This window comes from Bombus impatiens, unplaced genomic scaffold (genome assembly GCF_000188095.3).
Source record: "Bombus impatiens unplaced genomic scaffold, BIMP_2.2 scf_0051, whole genome shotgun sequence".
Lineage (NCBI taxonomy): Eukaryota > Metazoa > Arthropoda > Insecta > Hymenoptera > Apidae > Bombus > Bombus impatiens.
Window position 1 is genome coordinate 8,296 of NT_176470.1, and position 15,039 is coordinate 23,334.

At 41.4% G+C, this 15,039-nt stretch overlaps 1 protein-coding gene and 1 long non-coding RNA gene across 4 annotated transcripts in view; one reads left to right on the forward strand and one right to left on the reverse strand.

Annotated features, from left to right (window-relative positions):
- Positions 1-15,039, forward strand: part of LOC100748594 (protein numb) — a 35,984-nt gene continuing 20,945 nt past the window's right edge. Inside the window, exon 1 of one of the 3 annotated variants that reach the window (XM_012392673.3) lies at positions 1-38. Coding sequence is in view for 2 of the 3 variants with exons in the window: in XM_012392669.3 (XP_012248092.1) it covers positions 9,609-9,683 (75 nt within the window). In the remaining variant the exon portion in view is untranslated. Of the gene's footprint in view, positions 39-7,917; positions 9,684-15,039 lie in introns of those variants that run through there. The other 2 variants (XM_012392669.3, XM_003485323.4) reach the window with 2 other exon arrangements.
- On the reverse strand, positions 369-3,215 carry LOC117152494. Its single transcript, XR_004462878.1, has 2 exons — positions 2,816-3,215; positions 369-2,299 (listed from the first exon to the last, which is right to left on the reverse strand). It is a non-coding gene; the product is annotated as an uncharacterized LOC117152494 (long non-coding RNA).

The following is a 15,039-nucleotide window of genomic DNA, read 5'->3' on the forward strand; positions in this document are numbered from 1 at the left end:
AATCCTCTTCAATCTGCGTCGAATACAAATACTTTTCGGTGAGTGCTTAAATACAATCTTTTTTATTCGATAGTTCGTTTACGAAAGTACAACGTGCAAAGCGAATTACTTTAAAAATATAGAAATATTTTCCATAATAAATGTTCAATCTTTGCGTATAACACGTCTTTCCTGTTTTTTATCACATTCGATGGAAGATCTAATGCCAATTAACGTGTAACCTAATGCGACATTTAATATAAAACCTACTGTAAAACCTAGTTAGCGTAAGCTTTATCATTAACCGTAACCGAACCATGCAATCTCATCCCTCGTAAGCGTAGAATCGGACGCATATGTCACGTTCTTAGAACTGTTTTTGTTTTTTAGAGGAAATCACTTTGAGAAACTAGATTTCTAACATCTGTTCTCGTATTCGCTTCCTGAACATACGAACATCGATGCCACGTGCTTCCTACGTGTCGTATAATGAATTTGAATTTAACCGAATTTAACCGAAGATGAATTTAAAAAACGGAATGAAAATATTTATTGCGAGATTGGCCATGGAAAATACTGGGCAAATATTTTCAATACAACTACTTGCTGTTTAGAAGAATAGGAAGAGATATTTAATGAAATTAATGTATTCCAATAAATCTACCAATATAAATCTATGATATAGTTAGTAGCAGATACCGCTGAAATCGAACGAATATCAAAGCTCAGTGCGCATCGCAGCACATGTTAGGTTTTGTACCTGTCGGCTCGATGTTCATGGGAATATACCGGCATGTGGTTTTTATCTGTGGCCATATGGCGTATCGGAAAATGCACGTGCGAAAGAATAGAGACAGAAATCCCGAGCAGAACACTGTCTTTTAATGCTGTCACAATTTCGCGCAACACCACGACGAACGACCGACGATCAAATCTACGAACTGCTGGTAAAAGTTTAAAACGCGTCTCGTACTTGAAATTAAAAATTTCGTGAAAGCAGAAGAAACTATTTCGAGGTAACGATAGAAATCACTACGCTGAAAACTGATTTTAATTTTCCCGTTGAACGAGTCACGTTGAGATCGACGGAGCTCTCCGGATCGACTCCGGATCGATCACTTTCGTCTTTACTGCTATTCCCTTTCGCGACTCAACGATGCCTTTAACGCGGCAACGAAGAAAACATCTAAAGGGAAAATACAAACGCTTCTCGTTCTCTGTCTCTATTTGGGCGATTAACAAATATCGGATATAGCGACGCACCGAAGAAATACGCGATTACATAGACAAAAATTGTTCTTATTCGAACCACCTTTCTCCTTAGTACGAGTAATCGCTTAATTTCGATGCCTCGGAATGAGTGACACTTTCTTAAAGATACTCGCGAGACGTTTAACGTTTGACTTCTTGATGGAAATTTATACTTTATCACGATGCTCGTCTTACCGATATCGATCGTGCTACTCAACGATAACGTCTAATCGTTTCTCGATAGATCTTTTTCTTCGGGGTGGGGAAAAAAACGGGGTTTTAACTTTATCTTTTTGAAATTAATACGATATATTTGCAGCGTCTAATCATTGTTTTTTTTTTTCTTTTTTCAAAACTTCACTCGTTATATTCACCGTAAATAAGCTTTTTTACCTCGCGTACGTTTGTATACCTCCATGACGCGTGAATTTACCATACAAAATTTGTTTATTTACGCTTGTTAGCAAAGCGCTGCTTTCGTGAATACGAATTCAACATTGTGTTAGCGAAATACAGCTTTCGCGAATATGAATTCTAATTTAGCTACTTTCTTTTAATATCATCGTGTTCGTTACGCGTTGTAAAAATATTTCTTTTTCATTTCCGGCCAGCGTAAAGGGCATTCTATCAGAAACTCTGCTCTTTATTTTTTCACCTATAGCTCTTTAATAAATTACTTTTTAAATCAACGTTTGCGATTTTTCCAATTTTTGCTTTACTTTATTTATACCAAATATTTATATACTTCGTTAAAAGCATCTGTCGTTCCATGTTATCGAGATCGACGTCAAACTGCTGTTTAGCCACTTGTCACATCCTTCTCGAAAAGATAGTTTTCTAAAAAGTTATTCCGTAAATCAATATCCAATCTCCGATTGTTTCCTTTTACGCGTCGAAAATTTCATTGTAATTCTCCAATACGAATTTAAGAAACAATTTACTGCTTTCCACTTACGTAAAGACATTGTCAGCGATTTCTCCGCGATAAAATCGTTCTCTCGTAAATCGTTCCTGAAGCGAGACGTTAGCTTGCTACTTATCCATTTCCATGGTCGATCCACTCGTTACTCTTCGAAAAGAGAACAAGAAACGTTCTAGCTCTGTCACGACACTCGTACATAATGTAAAACGAAACGTACTAACGGAACAAGTACTCTCAAATTTTGTCAAATATTTTGCTCCAATTTCATATCGTTATTCTTCGATTAACTTAAAACATACAACTCGGAAGAAGCTACCGATATTTTACATTCCGTTTAGATACCATTTTCTAAAAATACACGCCTAACAACACTCCGTACGTGGTAAACCACATCATCGATAAAGCGTCAAGCTCCACGTTCTCTATATTCTTATCTCAAATACGATTCTTCTTACGGATCGTCTGATGTACTTCATCGGTTCTTTCCCGCTCATCCGTGAACTATCCACGTGCCTTTCTTACATACGTGATCTCTCTCTCTCTCTCTCTTTCTCTCTCTCATTCACTCTCTCACTCACTCGCCAACCCCTCCCCCTTCCTCTAATTTACTCGAACGCGTACTATAACATCGACTAGAAAAAGCAAACCCTCTCGCCAGTTCACCTTCGTGCAACCGCAAGTGCGCTTTCTTCTTTTCTTCCCTCCTTCTTCTAGGCAGCGTCCTCTCGTTTCCTTCGCCTCTGGTGCCGCTCCTTTCTTCGTGCACCTGTGCTCACGCACGTCGCCGCGATATACACCGTGCTGCAATCGTACCGTGCTGGAACGCGTGTACGCACGTGAAAAGGTCGACGAAAATAGTCGCGTTAGCCTGCTACCTTTTGTACGTGCCGATCAAGGCTGTTCGAACGTTATTTTCGTCGATGGGGTCATTTTACGCGAGCCCCGTGCAAATAAACGGGGCGAATTTATTCGGTTCGATTAAATTCGATTCGATTACATCGCGCTCCTTCGCAATCACGGATCGTGACGGTGTAACGAGTGAACTCGCTTCTTCTCGCCTCCAGACTTCTTCGTTTTTACGATGAATTGCGAGTTCAGTCGCGGATCAGAGCGTACAGATTAATCCGGATTTTTCTTTTACAAGTGGTTTTCAAAAAATCGTGCCTCGCTTCCTACTTAACATTTCGATTTCTTCCATTACGGTTCGTTATTCGTTTAACGTTTCTGCGATTTAATTTTTAATCTCATAATATTTAAACTCATATTGAGAAGTACAGCGCGTTGGCGAAAATCATCGAAACACGTTAAAGACGAAGAAAAATCATTGTATGCAAATATGTCGCACGATTTGTAACTACAATGAATCTTAAGACGTATCGACTTCCTCACCTCGTAGTTAGCCGTTCGAACGACGAAAGCTCGCGAGCATTTATTAACCAAGTATAACGATTTTTGCGAACATTAGTTTCGCGTTGTTGGTTATTGTTGCAAGACAATGTTGTTTCCTACGTGGTAGTTTTTCTGCGTTGGTATCACGTCGAAAAACAAAGCGAGGAAGGACGAAACCATAAATGCAGCTGCCAACTTTCTTTCTCTACGATCGTAGTGATACACTGGTACGAAAAGTAAATCAAGGAGGCACAGCTGCGTGAAAAAATACACCCATTCATAAAATACAGTCGTTTTAGTTGCTCCGTTCTCGTTAGCAATTTGATAACTATTTGGTAACAACAATTTCGTAATTCTTGCGATAAAGTCTTTCTTTCCTTTATTTTACTTTTGACTTTGCGTCGTGCAATAGGACAAGTGCTTTGCACCAAGCTTCATATTTTAATTGTATTTGAAACTACGCGAACAACACCTGTTTTTCGTTATAATACCTTTCTTCCCTCGTTGAGCCAAATATCAAGCGCCATTATTACGTGAATGTGTACTTGCGAATTTCAGAAAGCCCGTTTATCTGTACTTTCGATATGGCAACAATTTTACAATAAGATCAAGTTGTAACAAGTTCAAAGCTTCGAGCTTTTATCTAAAGCAAAAGGTAAACTGAAACACGTATATGTAACGTTACCTTTCTAACTGTTGCTACACAGAATCACGACGATAGTCATTCGAAAAGCAAACATATTCGTATTACGTTACATCGACTTCGAGTCGTGGACGTCGACGAATAATAATCTCCGAATCGTGACTGTATCCGAAGAAAATTTGAATTTCTAAAGCCACTTACCTCAATACCTTATTTGCATTTTACCTCGCGTTTTTCTCATAGAACCTGATTCCGTTTGTGTCAACCGGAAATGTCAAGCGAGAAGGGGATGTTTTTCCCATTTTGCAAATCGATTCGAAGAAACATATACGTATAGAAATTCATGGATGAGTTTAAGAATAAAAAGTCGTATTGGAGAAATTTTTTAACAGTTCGTTCGTTCCACTCGAGACTATCCGCCAAATGTCCTTATCAAATACGAAATAACATCAAACGCTAAACGAAACATGTCTGGTTACTCGAGATCCCGAATCTTCTACCCCCTACTGGCATTGTCGCGAGAAGGCCACGTGAAATCTCTATGGAATGATCTATAAACGCAGGAAACCCTGTTGGGTTTCGCGGTGAACTTTTCTCAGTCGTGTCTCAGCAGATGTACGACCATTTGCCATGGCAGCTGCACTCCTCACCACCGTAAACTTGAAGCACCAGTCCCGGATCTTCGTTCTACCTGACCCTACCCTCACGGTTTTAACCATCCTCCGAATCTTCGCGAAATATCCTCCTCGATTCTGTATTGGACGTGAGGAATTTTTACAAAATTGCACACCGATCTTTCCAATGTATTAATTGATGGAAAGTTGGCCGAAGCAGATCGGCATTTCCCGTTGTAATCTCGTAATCGCGCGATAAACCGGTTTCTCGCGGTGCAAATTCGAGTTTGCTCGATAGAGAAATGCACGGAGGCACCAAGAACGCTTCGTATAGCCCTGGTTAGTTTGAGAGTAGGGAAAAGGTAGCTGGGTCTGAGTGGAACATTCATCGTCCAAGGATGGAGTGGGGGTTGACTCGTGCTCGTATCTAAATGGACGAAAAACAGGGACAACGATCTCGTGCCCGTAGCCACTGGAGAACCACCAAAGTAGCTTAATTTCAATTTTCCTTGTATTACATTTTTTATGGTTAGGAGGAAATTTGTCGATGTGTAAGATGCTTTGGATGGAAAAATGGCCGCAGAGAACAAAAGCGATGGTCGGGTTGGAAGAATTTGATGAAATTTTAATTGAAGAAAAGTTAGTCTTGGAATGCATCAATTTGCGTAATGCAAACGAAATACGATTTGTACGATGAATTGTAAGTAAATCGTGATAGATATGAACAGATAGGGTGAGAGCCGAAAATGACTATGCATCTTGTAGATACAAAATTTATTTAAAGACTCTTACAAATATTTAAAAAATTAGAAATTATACAAATTGAAAACTCGTTAAAACGATATACGATATGTAGGGAAGTACAAATTAATGGTAAAACACAGGTAAATCGATATTATAGGAATCTGATTCTTGTAAGGTATATATTCGCTTGTGGGTCATTGTACATACGATAAATATATTTATTTATAGACAGGTGTACTTGTAACGCAAATATTTTTTAAAAAAGGTAAAAAGGAATTTGCTCAACCTCTCGTCGTAAACGTAGCACCGATCTTCCTCGAATTCAGGATTCTTCGAGCCTTAATTTTTCTTGACTCTACCCGTTTCTCTTCTCTTCTCTTATCATATCGCACGGTCTGATAACTTTCTCCGAGCTTTATTACACGGTACCGAAATAAAGTACAATCTATTTGCCTCTGGACTTTTGGTTCGTACAAGATGTACTTGAAGAGACACAGGGCATCGATGGAAATAAGCACATGCCTGGGGCGCCGTAGGACCCGGGTAGAGCGACATGGGCCCGTTTGAACTACGGCATTCACGTCCCGAGTGTTTCAGGGGGGGGTTCTTGCACGTCTCTGGTGTCGGAATACCGGAAGGTTGTACGTGTATATCATCGTCTCGTCGAGAGCTTTTCTATTACCTCGTGTTGTTCAGTGAAAGTGAAACGCGTTCACCTCGTGTCTATATCGCGACGAAAGTGAAGCGACTGATAACGTGTTCTACTCGATGCTTTTTCGTTTTTACCTTACTGATAAAACGGAGCTGCAACTATCCAAAGCTACACGCGAGCATGATACCTTCACCAGGTGGCGCGGAGGTTCTTCAAATAAGAAACGACCGTTTTACTCAAATGTAAGAGAATGTGCGTGTGATCCGATCGAGCATTAGGATCTTTCAAAATTTATAAGCAGCACTTCGGAAAATTGGAAAAACTGTCGCGTGCCAGAATTTTCGAGAATTTTGTCCACACTTGTCGTCACCCGAGATACGGAATTTTGGTGATAAGTTTGTAAAATCCACTTATAAATGATCTTTATCTTATATTTTCGGAATAAGTAGAACGTTCTGTGGTCTGTTCCTATGGATGACGGTCAGTTCGTTGATGCGACAGATCAAACGTACGCTACAGTTCCGGTGGGGTCGGCGGAAGTAGCTGAGCGTAACGGCGGCAGTTCTAACGGAAAAACGTGGGAACTAGTATCGTCGTGGCTCTACTCTTCATTAGCTGACGCGTGTTAAAATACGATCATCTTGTTAAAACATCCACGTAACGGGCAAACTCTTCTTCTGTCTCGAATTGTAAAATAGAACGTATACAAACTCTTCTGCGACGTAAGAAAGAGAAAAATAATAAGCGGTGACAGAATATTTTACGAAAACCTTTGACAAGACGTAAAACTAGTTAAATAATTTACAGACGATTCTTTCTTTTTCTCTCTTCTCCTTCCTTTTCGTTACGATTCAAATATTTCATAATAACAAATCGACCTCGCAATCAAAAGTAAAAGATAAAATGACGTTCTTCCGTTGATCGACCTTTCGATCGAAACGAACGCTCGTAAATATTCGATAACCTCCGCGAGGAAACGGAATCGCATTCGAGTAACGGTTTCCTGTCGACGCGGTTGAAAGGCTTTTCGTCTCGTTCGAAGACTCGGGGAGAACACTCTCGTAATTCTCTCTTACAATAGCGTTCGACTATTAAGCGGTCGACGAGCGAGACGACTTCGGATGAAATTTGCACCCTTGCGGCGGTTTCGGAACTATTTGATTCGTGTCTCTCTCGTAAGGAATTGGAAGCGGCTGCTCGTAATTAGAAAAGGAGTATATAGACAGAGGAAACGGAGCAAAGTATCCGTCGAAGACAAAGAATCAAAGGCAGAGAGGCTGTTAGTTCGGTACGATGCTTCCGAAACGATTCGAGAATTTCTCTTCCCTCGGGAACACTCGACAGTCTTTTTGACTCTCGCACGAGTTAAAGGGACAATGCGGCCACGATCGAATCGTGAACTCGACTAAACCACGAACGAATAACCGTGGTAGGATTCGTCATCGATTAAAAATAACGAGCCACGGAGATAGACGCGTCGACGCGATCATCGTCGAGCAGTAAAAAGCGGTGCGTATCGTACGGATAGCGAACGAGCAACAGGATATAATGTAGTCGATCCCCACTGGTCTAACGTAAGGTAAACTAGACAAAAGAGACGCGACGAGCGCGAAACCGAGAAAGAGTAGCTGAGATCCCACTCTGGGCACAGTCCATGACGTCAACCTCTGAGGCCAAGTCGTACGACCAGTTTGAACTGCTAGCTCGCGGTAAGAAGGGAAGAAGAAGATGAGGAAGAAGCGTCGCTAGTCTGTTCGCCCGTTCCTCGAACCGTCCCCGATACATCGACGTTTTTACCGGCCGGTTTCTCGTTACGCAGCGCCGCCATTACGATTCAAAAACATTCTCCGATCATTCGTCGAGAGACAATAGCTGGTTTCAAATATTTCGGCTTTCTATCGTTGATCAAACTCGTGGTCAAAGTGTCAGGTAAAAGGACACGAGGAGTTTGTTCGTTCGCGTTTGGAACTAGCAGTGACGGAAGAAGAGGAAGAATAGAAAGAAGAGCGTCGTATAGCGTTGCACAGAGTCGACGGAGTTGACAGATCAGAGAAGCGATCGAGAGACAGATTGGATTATGAATTTGACAAGCGCGTTCGAGTAAAAGAGTCGAGTAGGAGGACGTAGAAGCTTCGTTTCTATTTGAGATCGGTCGTATCGGTTAGTATCGACGAAAGAAAAGAACTATCGAGATTCGCTTGAAAGATCGATATTCAGGATCGATTAAACGAGCGTGGTCAGAGTGTCGAGGTTCGCAATTTGTCGGGATTAATAGGAAGCAAAAAAAAAAAAAAACGAGGAAGAGTAGAAAGAAGAGGTACGGTGTCGCGCAGAGTTGTACACAATGTGGTGACAGTGACAAGTAGTGGTGCGTGAATTTGTGCAGCGTATAGAGGCTCGCGAATACCCACGATGAAACTCGGTCGTTCGGTGACGGTACCTTGGTCGATCGGGAAGCCCCCACAGTTACCCGCCTCCTCAGTCCTCAGTGCTGCACCTTCGCTCGGACACTACGGTGTCTTATCCGATCGAGCGAATTCGTAGCTTGATCGAATAACTACCGCCGAAAGGTACGTGTACGGTGCACGTGTGTCCACGAGATCGTTGCTAATAGCGCGGCAGTGTAACGAGTTCGATCGAAAACGACGCGTTATGTTTCGACCGTGCAAGGTAATTTAATAGCGTTGTTATTCGTGACTCTTATCTTAATTCTCTCTCGACGTCTTCTTCGAGTCTTGGGTGTTGAAATCATTCGATACGTACATTTGCCATCTCGAAGCGGTACGTGGCACGAACAAAACGTAGAAACGACGATAAACTCGAACGTTGAGAATTCAAAGCACGTCAAGGGCCTCGCGCGATTCACGCATAAATCTGGCAGATAGAGCGTACACGTTAGCTCGCCTCGTCGAGTCAAACGGGAAAAGCAAGGCCACGTCAGTCGCAAAATTCTCGAAAATTCCGGTACACGCCAAACGAAAATTCCCTTCTATTATTAATGATAATGGAACGTCGAATTCATACATGTTTGAACGATTCTTCGATTTCGTTGAATCATAGGTGACTTGACTCTAGCTTGTACCGTGTGTCTGATGCGGTAAGTGCCATTGATGGCCTATATCGAGTGCGCGTGGACGAGATCGTCGATATCGCGATAGTGTGGCGTTAAAGAAAATAGCGACAGTGCGGAAGAAAGTGTTGGAAGGAGAAATTAATGGACGAGAATAAACGACGATCGTGAAAAACGTGCGTGGACATAGAGGAAAAGAAGCAAAGTGCACGGACGTTCGATGATATCGTCACTGTGCATGGTGTACGGAGGGAAACAACCAACGACGAGGCACGGGACGTTGTGTTTGGATACTTGACGCGGTCGCTACTGCGCGTTGTGAAAACATCGAGGCCAAAGGAGAAATGGGAAACCACCCGTCCGCCCACCAGCCGCTCGAGAGAGCTACCAGCCATGCTGGAAATGGTCTTCGCCTCTCGGTACGTTCGCGATCTTGTTTTACGTCAACGATAACTCTCGCAGATGCCCACGTGTGACGTGCACGCCTCTCTCGATGCAATATCGTTAAATGGAGCGTATACACGTTGTTTCGCGTGTTACGTGTTCCTCCATCCTCCAGAGTCGTTCGGCCTTTGAAGCCTCTCGACCTTCCACCGCGCACATTCGGCCTTTTACTTTGCTCAACCGCCGATATGCTTGCGTCGATCGCTTTGGTCAGAATTTTAGAAACTATCGTAAAGGAGGCAGGTCGAGCTTTTTAGATGGGATAGGGGATATTTCGTGTAAAATTAGAATTTGAAAAGGGGATGGGCCGTGTATAAAAGTTAATACCAATTACAGTATCGAGTGACGTGGTAACGATCGTAAGTACTAGATCAGAATCGACCAATTTTAGGGAATTTTTAAGTAAAAGAAAATCTTTCCTTCACTTTGAGCGAATTCTAAACACGAAAACGGGAAACATTCTTTTTTAGTATGTTTCTTCTTCTACTCTCCTACTACCGATAAGAGCGAAACTTTCTCGAAACTCCATAGAATAATAGAAAAGATATGGGATACTCTTAGAAACGTCCAATTTTTACGTATTTCCAGCGATCGTGTTTATTATCGTTAAAGATTTTATCGAGATCATAAATACGTATCGTGAGTCAGAAGTAATAACAAATGTTCCTAAAAATAATTAGCAGACCCTCTACTCGGTTGATTTTATCACTTAAGAATATAATCGATATTTTCGAAAGTTTCAAAGACTTCTTTAAATTGTCCGTTTAGCGCAAATATTGCGACAGCCGACCGTTCCATCTTCGATATTGCAATTATTTTCTTGAATTATCCAGCTGGCCGGTGTTCTAATTATTTTGAGTAAGATATTTAGAATTCAAGCGGCAAAAGACTCTAACAGAGAAAGCATAAGAAATTGCTTTTAAGCCGTCAGAATTTTTGATAAGAATATCGTTTGAAGGTTGTGTACAATAAATTGGGACTATAGGCTTTAACGAGAACCAGCGAATACCAGTATACGAGGAACGAACGATTTCATACCATTAGCAAAATGTATTTCTCTCTCTATGTATATATATATATACACTTTAGCTTAATAATACAAATAATAGCGTCAATAATATGAATGGTTACATTAAAAAGTAAAAGTTCAAAAATGGATACAGGTTCCGACACAGACACAGAGACGTCCATGCTACATCTTCCTACGTAAAATACGAAAAAAGATGTAAAGAAACCGAAAGATGTGTAGACGAAGTAAACATATCGAAAAAGTAAAGCTTTCGGTGCGGTGAAACTGTCCGAAGCAGCGAAACTGGATTCCGTTGTTTGTCCAAGAGAAACAATTTTTATGAAATATTACTTAGGGCGTTTGATTTCGAACTTCTTCGATTCAAGCGCGTATTAAATTCGGCCTTCGTCGTGGGCGGATGAGTATTTTCGCGGACTGGATCAAACTGGTCCTGTAAAGGTCACGATGAAGGTCGCTTACATTCCATTTTATTCCCCAGATTTCGGATCCCCTGAATTTTTCGTTCGGCTCGTGTCCATTCACGATTATATCGTCCTTTTCCTCCCATCTTTCGCGATAAAAAATGATAATTTCGCTGCGATTTGTTCGTCTAATATTAACTCGCCTATTACATACCCATTTACGTAAAAGCTTGTACCGATCGCATAGCAATTACGACTAGTTAGGTTTTTAGCGAAATTGGTGAAAAATCCATTCGTATGCGTATAAAGTAAATGAAATTAAAAGATCTGAGACTGATAAATTTCGGAACAAAGCTACCAAAGTATGTATCGATTTAACGACGCTATCGAGTCGCGTAGATCCAAACACGATAGAAGTGTTAATAAGTTTGTTTCGCGTTACAAATTACAAACACATGCTTCGCGTTGCATAGTCGTCTAATTGCTGCTTGTCGTGTCACTCGCATCGACAGAACGCAGTGAATTTGAAAAGTAGCAAAGATCCTTCGAAGACTGGCCGACCAACAGTCGATCAAACGGTCTTTTCTTTCTTCTCTTTATTCGCATCGCAGTTGTTGGTGTTGTGTCGAGTGCCAATAGCGCCTTATTTTTTATGTAATACTCGAGTCTTACACGCGGTTTCGTTTTCACGCCAAACACGCGTTAAATTTTTGTATCGAACGTTCGGCATCGTTCGTGTGTTCACACGGCGCAAACGTTAACAAATTAAACACAACGAGCGTTCGCTTTAAAAAGATACAACAGCGAGTAACAAGGAACAAGAAAATTGAAGATTCGCTATTAACATAATCTTTACCACTTTTCTGATGCACGGTGCATTACGAATCACGATTACGTAGTTTCATGCATATCTGTGAACAATCTTCGCCTGTAATAGGAACAGCTCCGTTCCGAGAATTCCTACTGACACACGGCTTTCTGATAAATTCTCCTCGAGGACTTCGAGTCGGCTGCACAAGAGGCTTTGCGTGTAATATACCGTGCAAAAGTCTTAGGCCGTCTGTCTTACCGATACTACAAGCGGACGAGTAAACGCAGTTACTTTTACGAAACATTCGCACACGCTGTTATACGGAAACGAACTGTAAGCTGTTGTACGAAACGAAACGAACATTTTTTGCAGATTTTAAATACCTTTGTTCGATATATCGGCTGAAAGTTTTGCGGAGTAACCGTAAACCGCAAGCTGAACGGACATTCGTTTCGAAGGCGAAACTCGAACTGTGTCGACTGTGAAATTTTATCGCTCTCTCGTTGAAGAAAAGCGAAACCTACGGTGTTTCGAACAATCGTCGACGTTGGCCTGCATTCGCGTGCGTTCGCGTGTTGCGGCACGATGCTATTAACGAACGCTACCGTTTTCAGGATTTTTCATTCAAGGTTACGCGGTTTGCGTTACTAATTGTCATTTGCGTAATGGTTAATTAATGGCCGTTGGAAGAGAAAGCGTCGGTCAGGCAGTCCGTGACATCGAGGTTGATTGTTATTAACGAATCTGCGTTAAGACGAGGATCGGCGGAACGGGGACGAACGGAGACGGACAAAAAAGGCAGCGTGTAAAGCAAAAGGTGTTTGTTTTATTTAAAAAGCCATACATATGTACGCCTACGTAATTAGATATCTTTGGCGAGTTGTTCGTTTTAACTCGATCGTATATATTTCGCAAATATTTTCCATCGAGATTTAGTTGTCGAGAGTAGTTGCATGCATTAGTTCGTACAAATATAGAACACCCTCGGAAGGAAAGTAATTGAGACAAATGGATAAGATACGTGAGAACCTCGACAAGTTAAGTTTCGCAGTTTCGAACTTCTTATCCTTAAACCGAAACTCTTCGCAAGAGAAGTCGAAACTTTTTTCTCTCGTGCTTCTTAATCCTTTCGAGATACATTTTGCAAAGCGAACTCGAAGGAAGCAGGACGATATCTCTCGTTTCCCACTATTTTGTCTGAAATTATCGTTGCATCGTATCGAAGCAAAGAAAACCACGTGATTTCATTTGGTCGGTTTCCCGATTCATCGAAGCTTCGATACGTCAAGATAATACGCGACCATAATCTACGAATGCGAAATTACACTAGAGAATCGCGTTTTTACGTTACAAGTTACATCCGTGTAATTATCTTTCTCGATAGCATTCGCCGTTTTACGGTTGTTCGCTCGCTTAGACGGGGATTAACGAGTCACACGGATGACCATGTTTCTTCCACCAATTTCTTTCATCAGAGAATCGTACAATCTTTTACCTTCTGATCTCGTTAGAATTTAATTCCGCTAAAAGTGAAGAGTGATGCGAACCATTAGTCGAAGAAATTACCGCCACGTCGCCGGCGAATTGCCTTGCCAACCGAATGCCACTGGATCTAGAACGGACGGAAGAAATTTATCCAGCGTCTCGCCCGATGCTTTCGACGATCTTTTATCGCATTTCATAAAAGACGAACCGAGAGCACTGAACATTCCACGGACAACGAAGTAAAAGAAAAGTCTTCTGTAAAACTGTCGAAAACTTTACATCGTAACGATGATCTTATCGAGAATTATTATCCGAATAGAAGTAAATTATTTACGAATTATCAAGCCGAGTAACTTTCAAAGAACATTCGAAAGATATAGCTACACCGTTTACGTTTCAAATGTGAACGCATGAAACGTGCTGAAACCTGTCTGAAACACCGTTAGCGCAATTGTGTTTGACAATGACTCTAAACGGTACTGAACTTTTAATTGTCGTCGAAGGTTTTAAAGTAACAGAAGTAGACGAAATCCTTTCGAGATAAATGGGAAACTTTTCAACGACGAAGTGAAAATTCCAGCAGCGCTGTAAAAGGATCCTAAGTCGAGGGATACTTTGCGATCTTTCTAGTTAAAAGGCAACCCCTGGTTAAAACTGGTTGAAACGTTCCCTGGCGGCATCGAAGTGGCCGATCCTTGGCTGCTCTCGAGCCGCATCTCGAGAGAGTAGTCGCTTTCACTCGATCGTGACGATACGACGCGACGCTTTCCATCGCGATACGCGCGCGTAATCATTGCGGAGACGCGATTAAAAAATCTTACGAACGTTACCAAACTAGAGGTAACTGCGCGTAATCTTCGCGGGATGTGATACAGTTTAATCGTTTCTAATCATTTTTCATTTTTTCATTCGAACAACGTTCGTTTCTCGTGCTAAATCTATGAGAAATTAAAATCACTCTTCGTCTTATCCTTCGACGGTCTTGTTCGTGGTAACGATTAAATCGATGTTTTTGCGAAACAGAGGAAAGATCGGCAGGGCAGTATATGAATCGTATCGGTTTTTGTTGCTTCGTGATTTAAAAATGATCGTGTCGTACGAGATTAATGGTATTCGATCGGCTCGATATACAGGGTGATTGGTAACTGGTGGTACAAGCGGAAAGGGGGTGATTCTACGCGAAAAAAGAAGTCGAAAATATAGAATAACAATTTTTCGTTCGAGGCTTTGTTTTCGAGAAAATCGACTTTGAATTTTCGCTCGGTACGCGTCCACTTTATCGCGTCTCGTTATAACGGATCTCACTGCAACATTTTCAGCAATTTTTGTAATAATAAACTTTACGATTACTTCGTATTATTTCATTATGTATTCCTAATTTTCCGTTACGGCAAAAACAAACTTAAACCGCGATAATATCCATCGAGACAACGATCTACAGTGAGATCCGTTATAACGAGACGCGATAAAATGCACGCATACCGTGCGAAAATTCAAAGTCGATTTTCTCGAAAACAAAGCCTCGAACGAAAAATTGTTATTCTATATTTTCGACTTCTTTTTTCGCGTAGAATCACCCCCTTTCCGCTTGTACCACCAGTTAC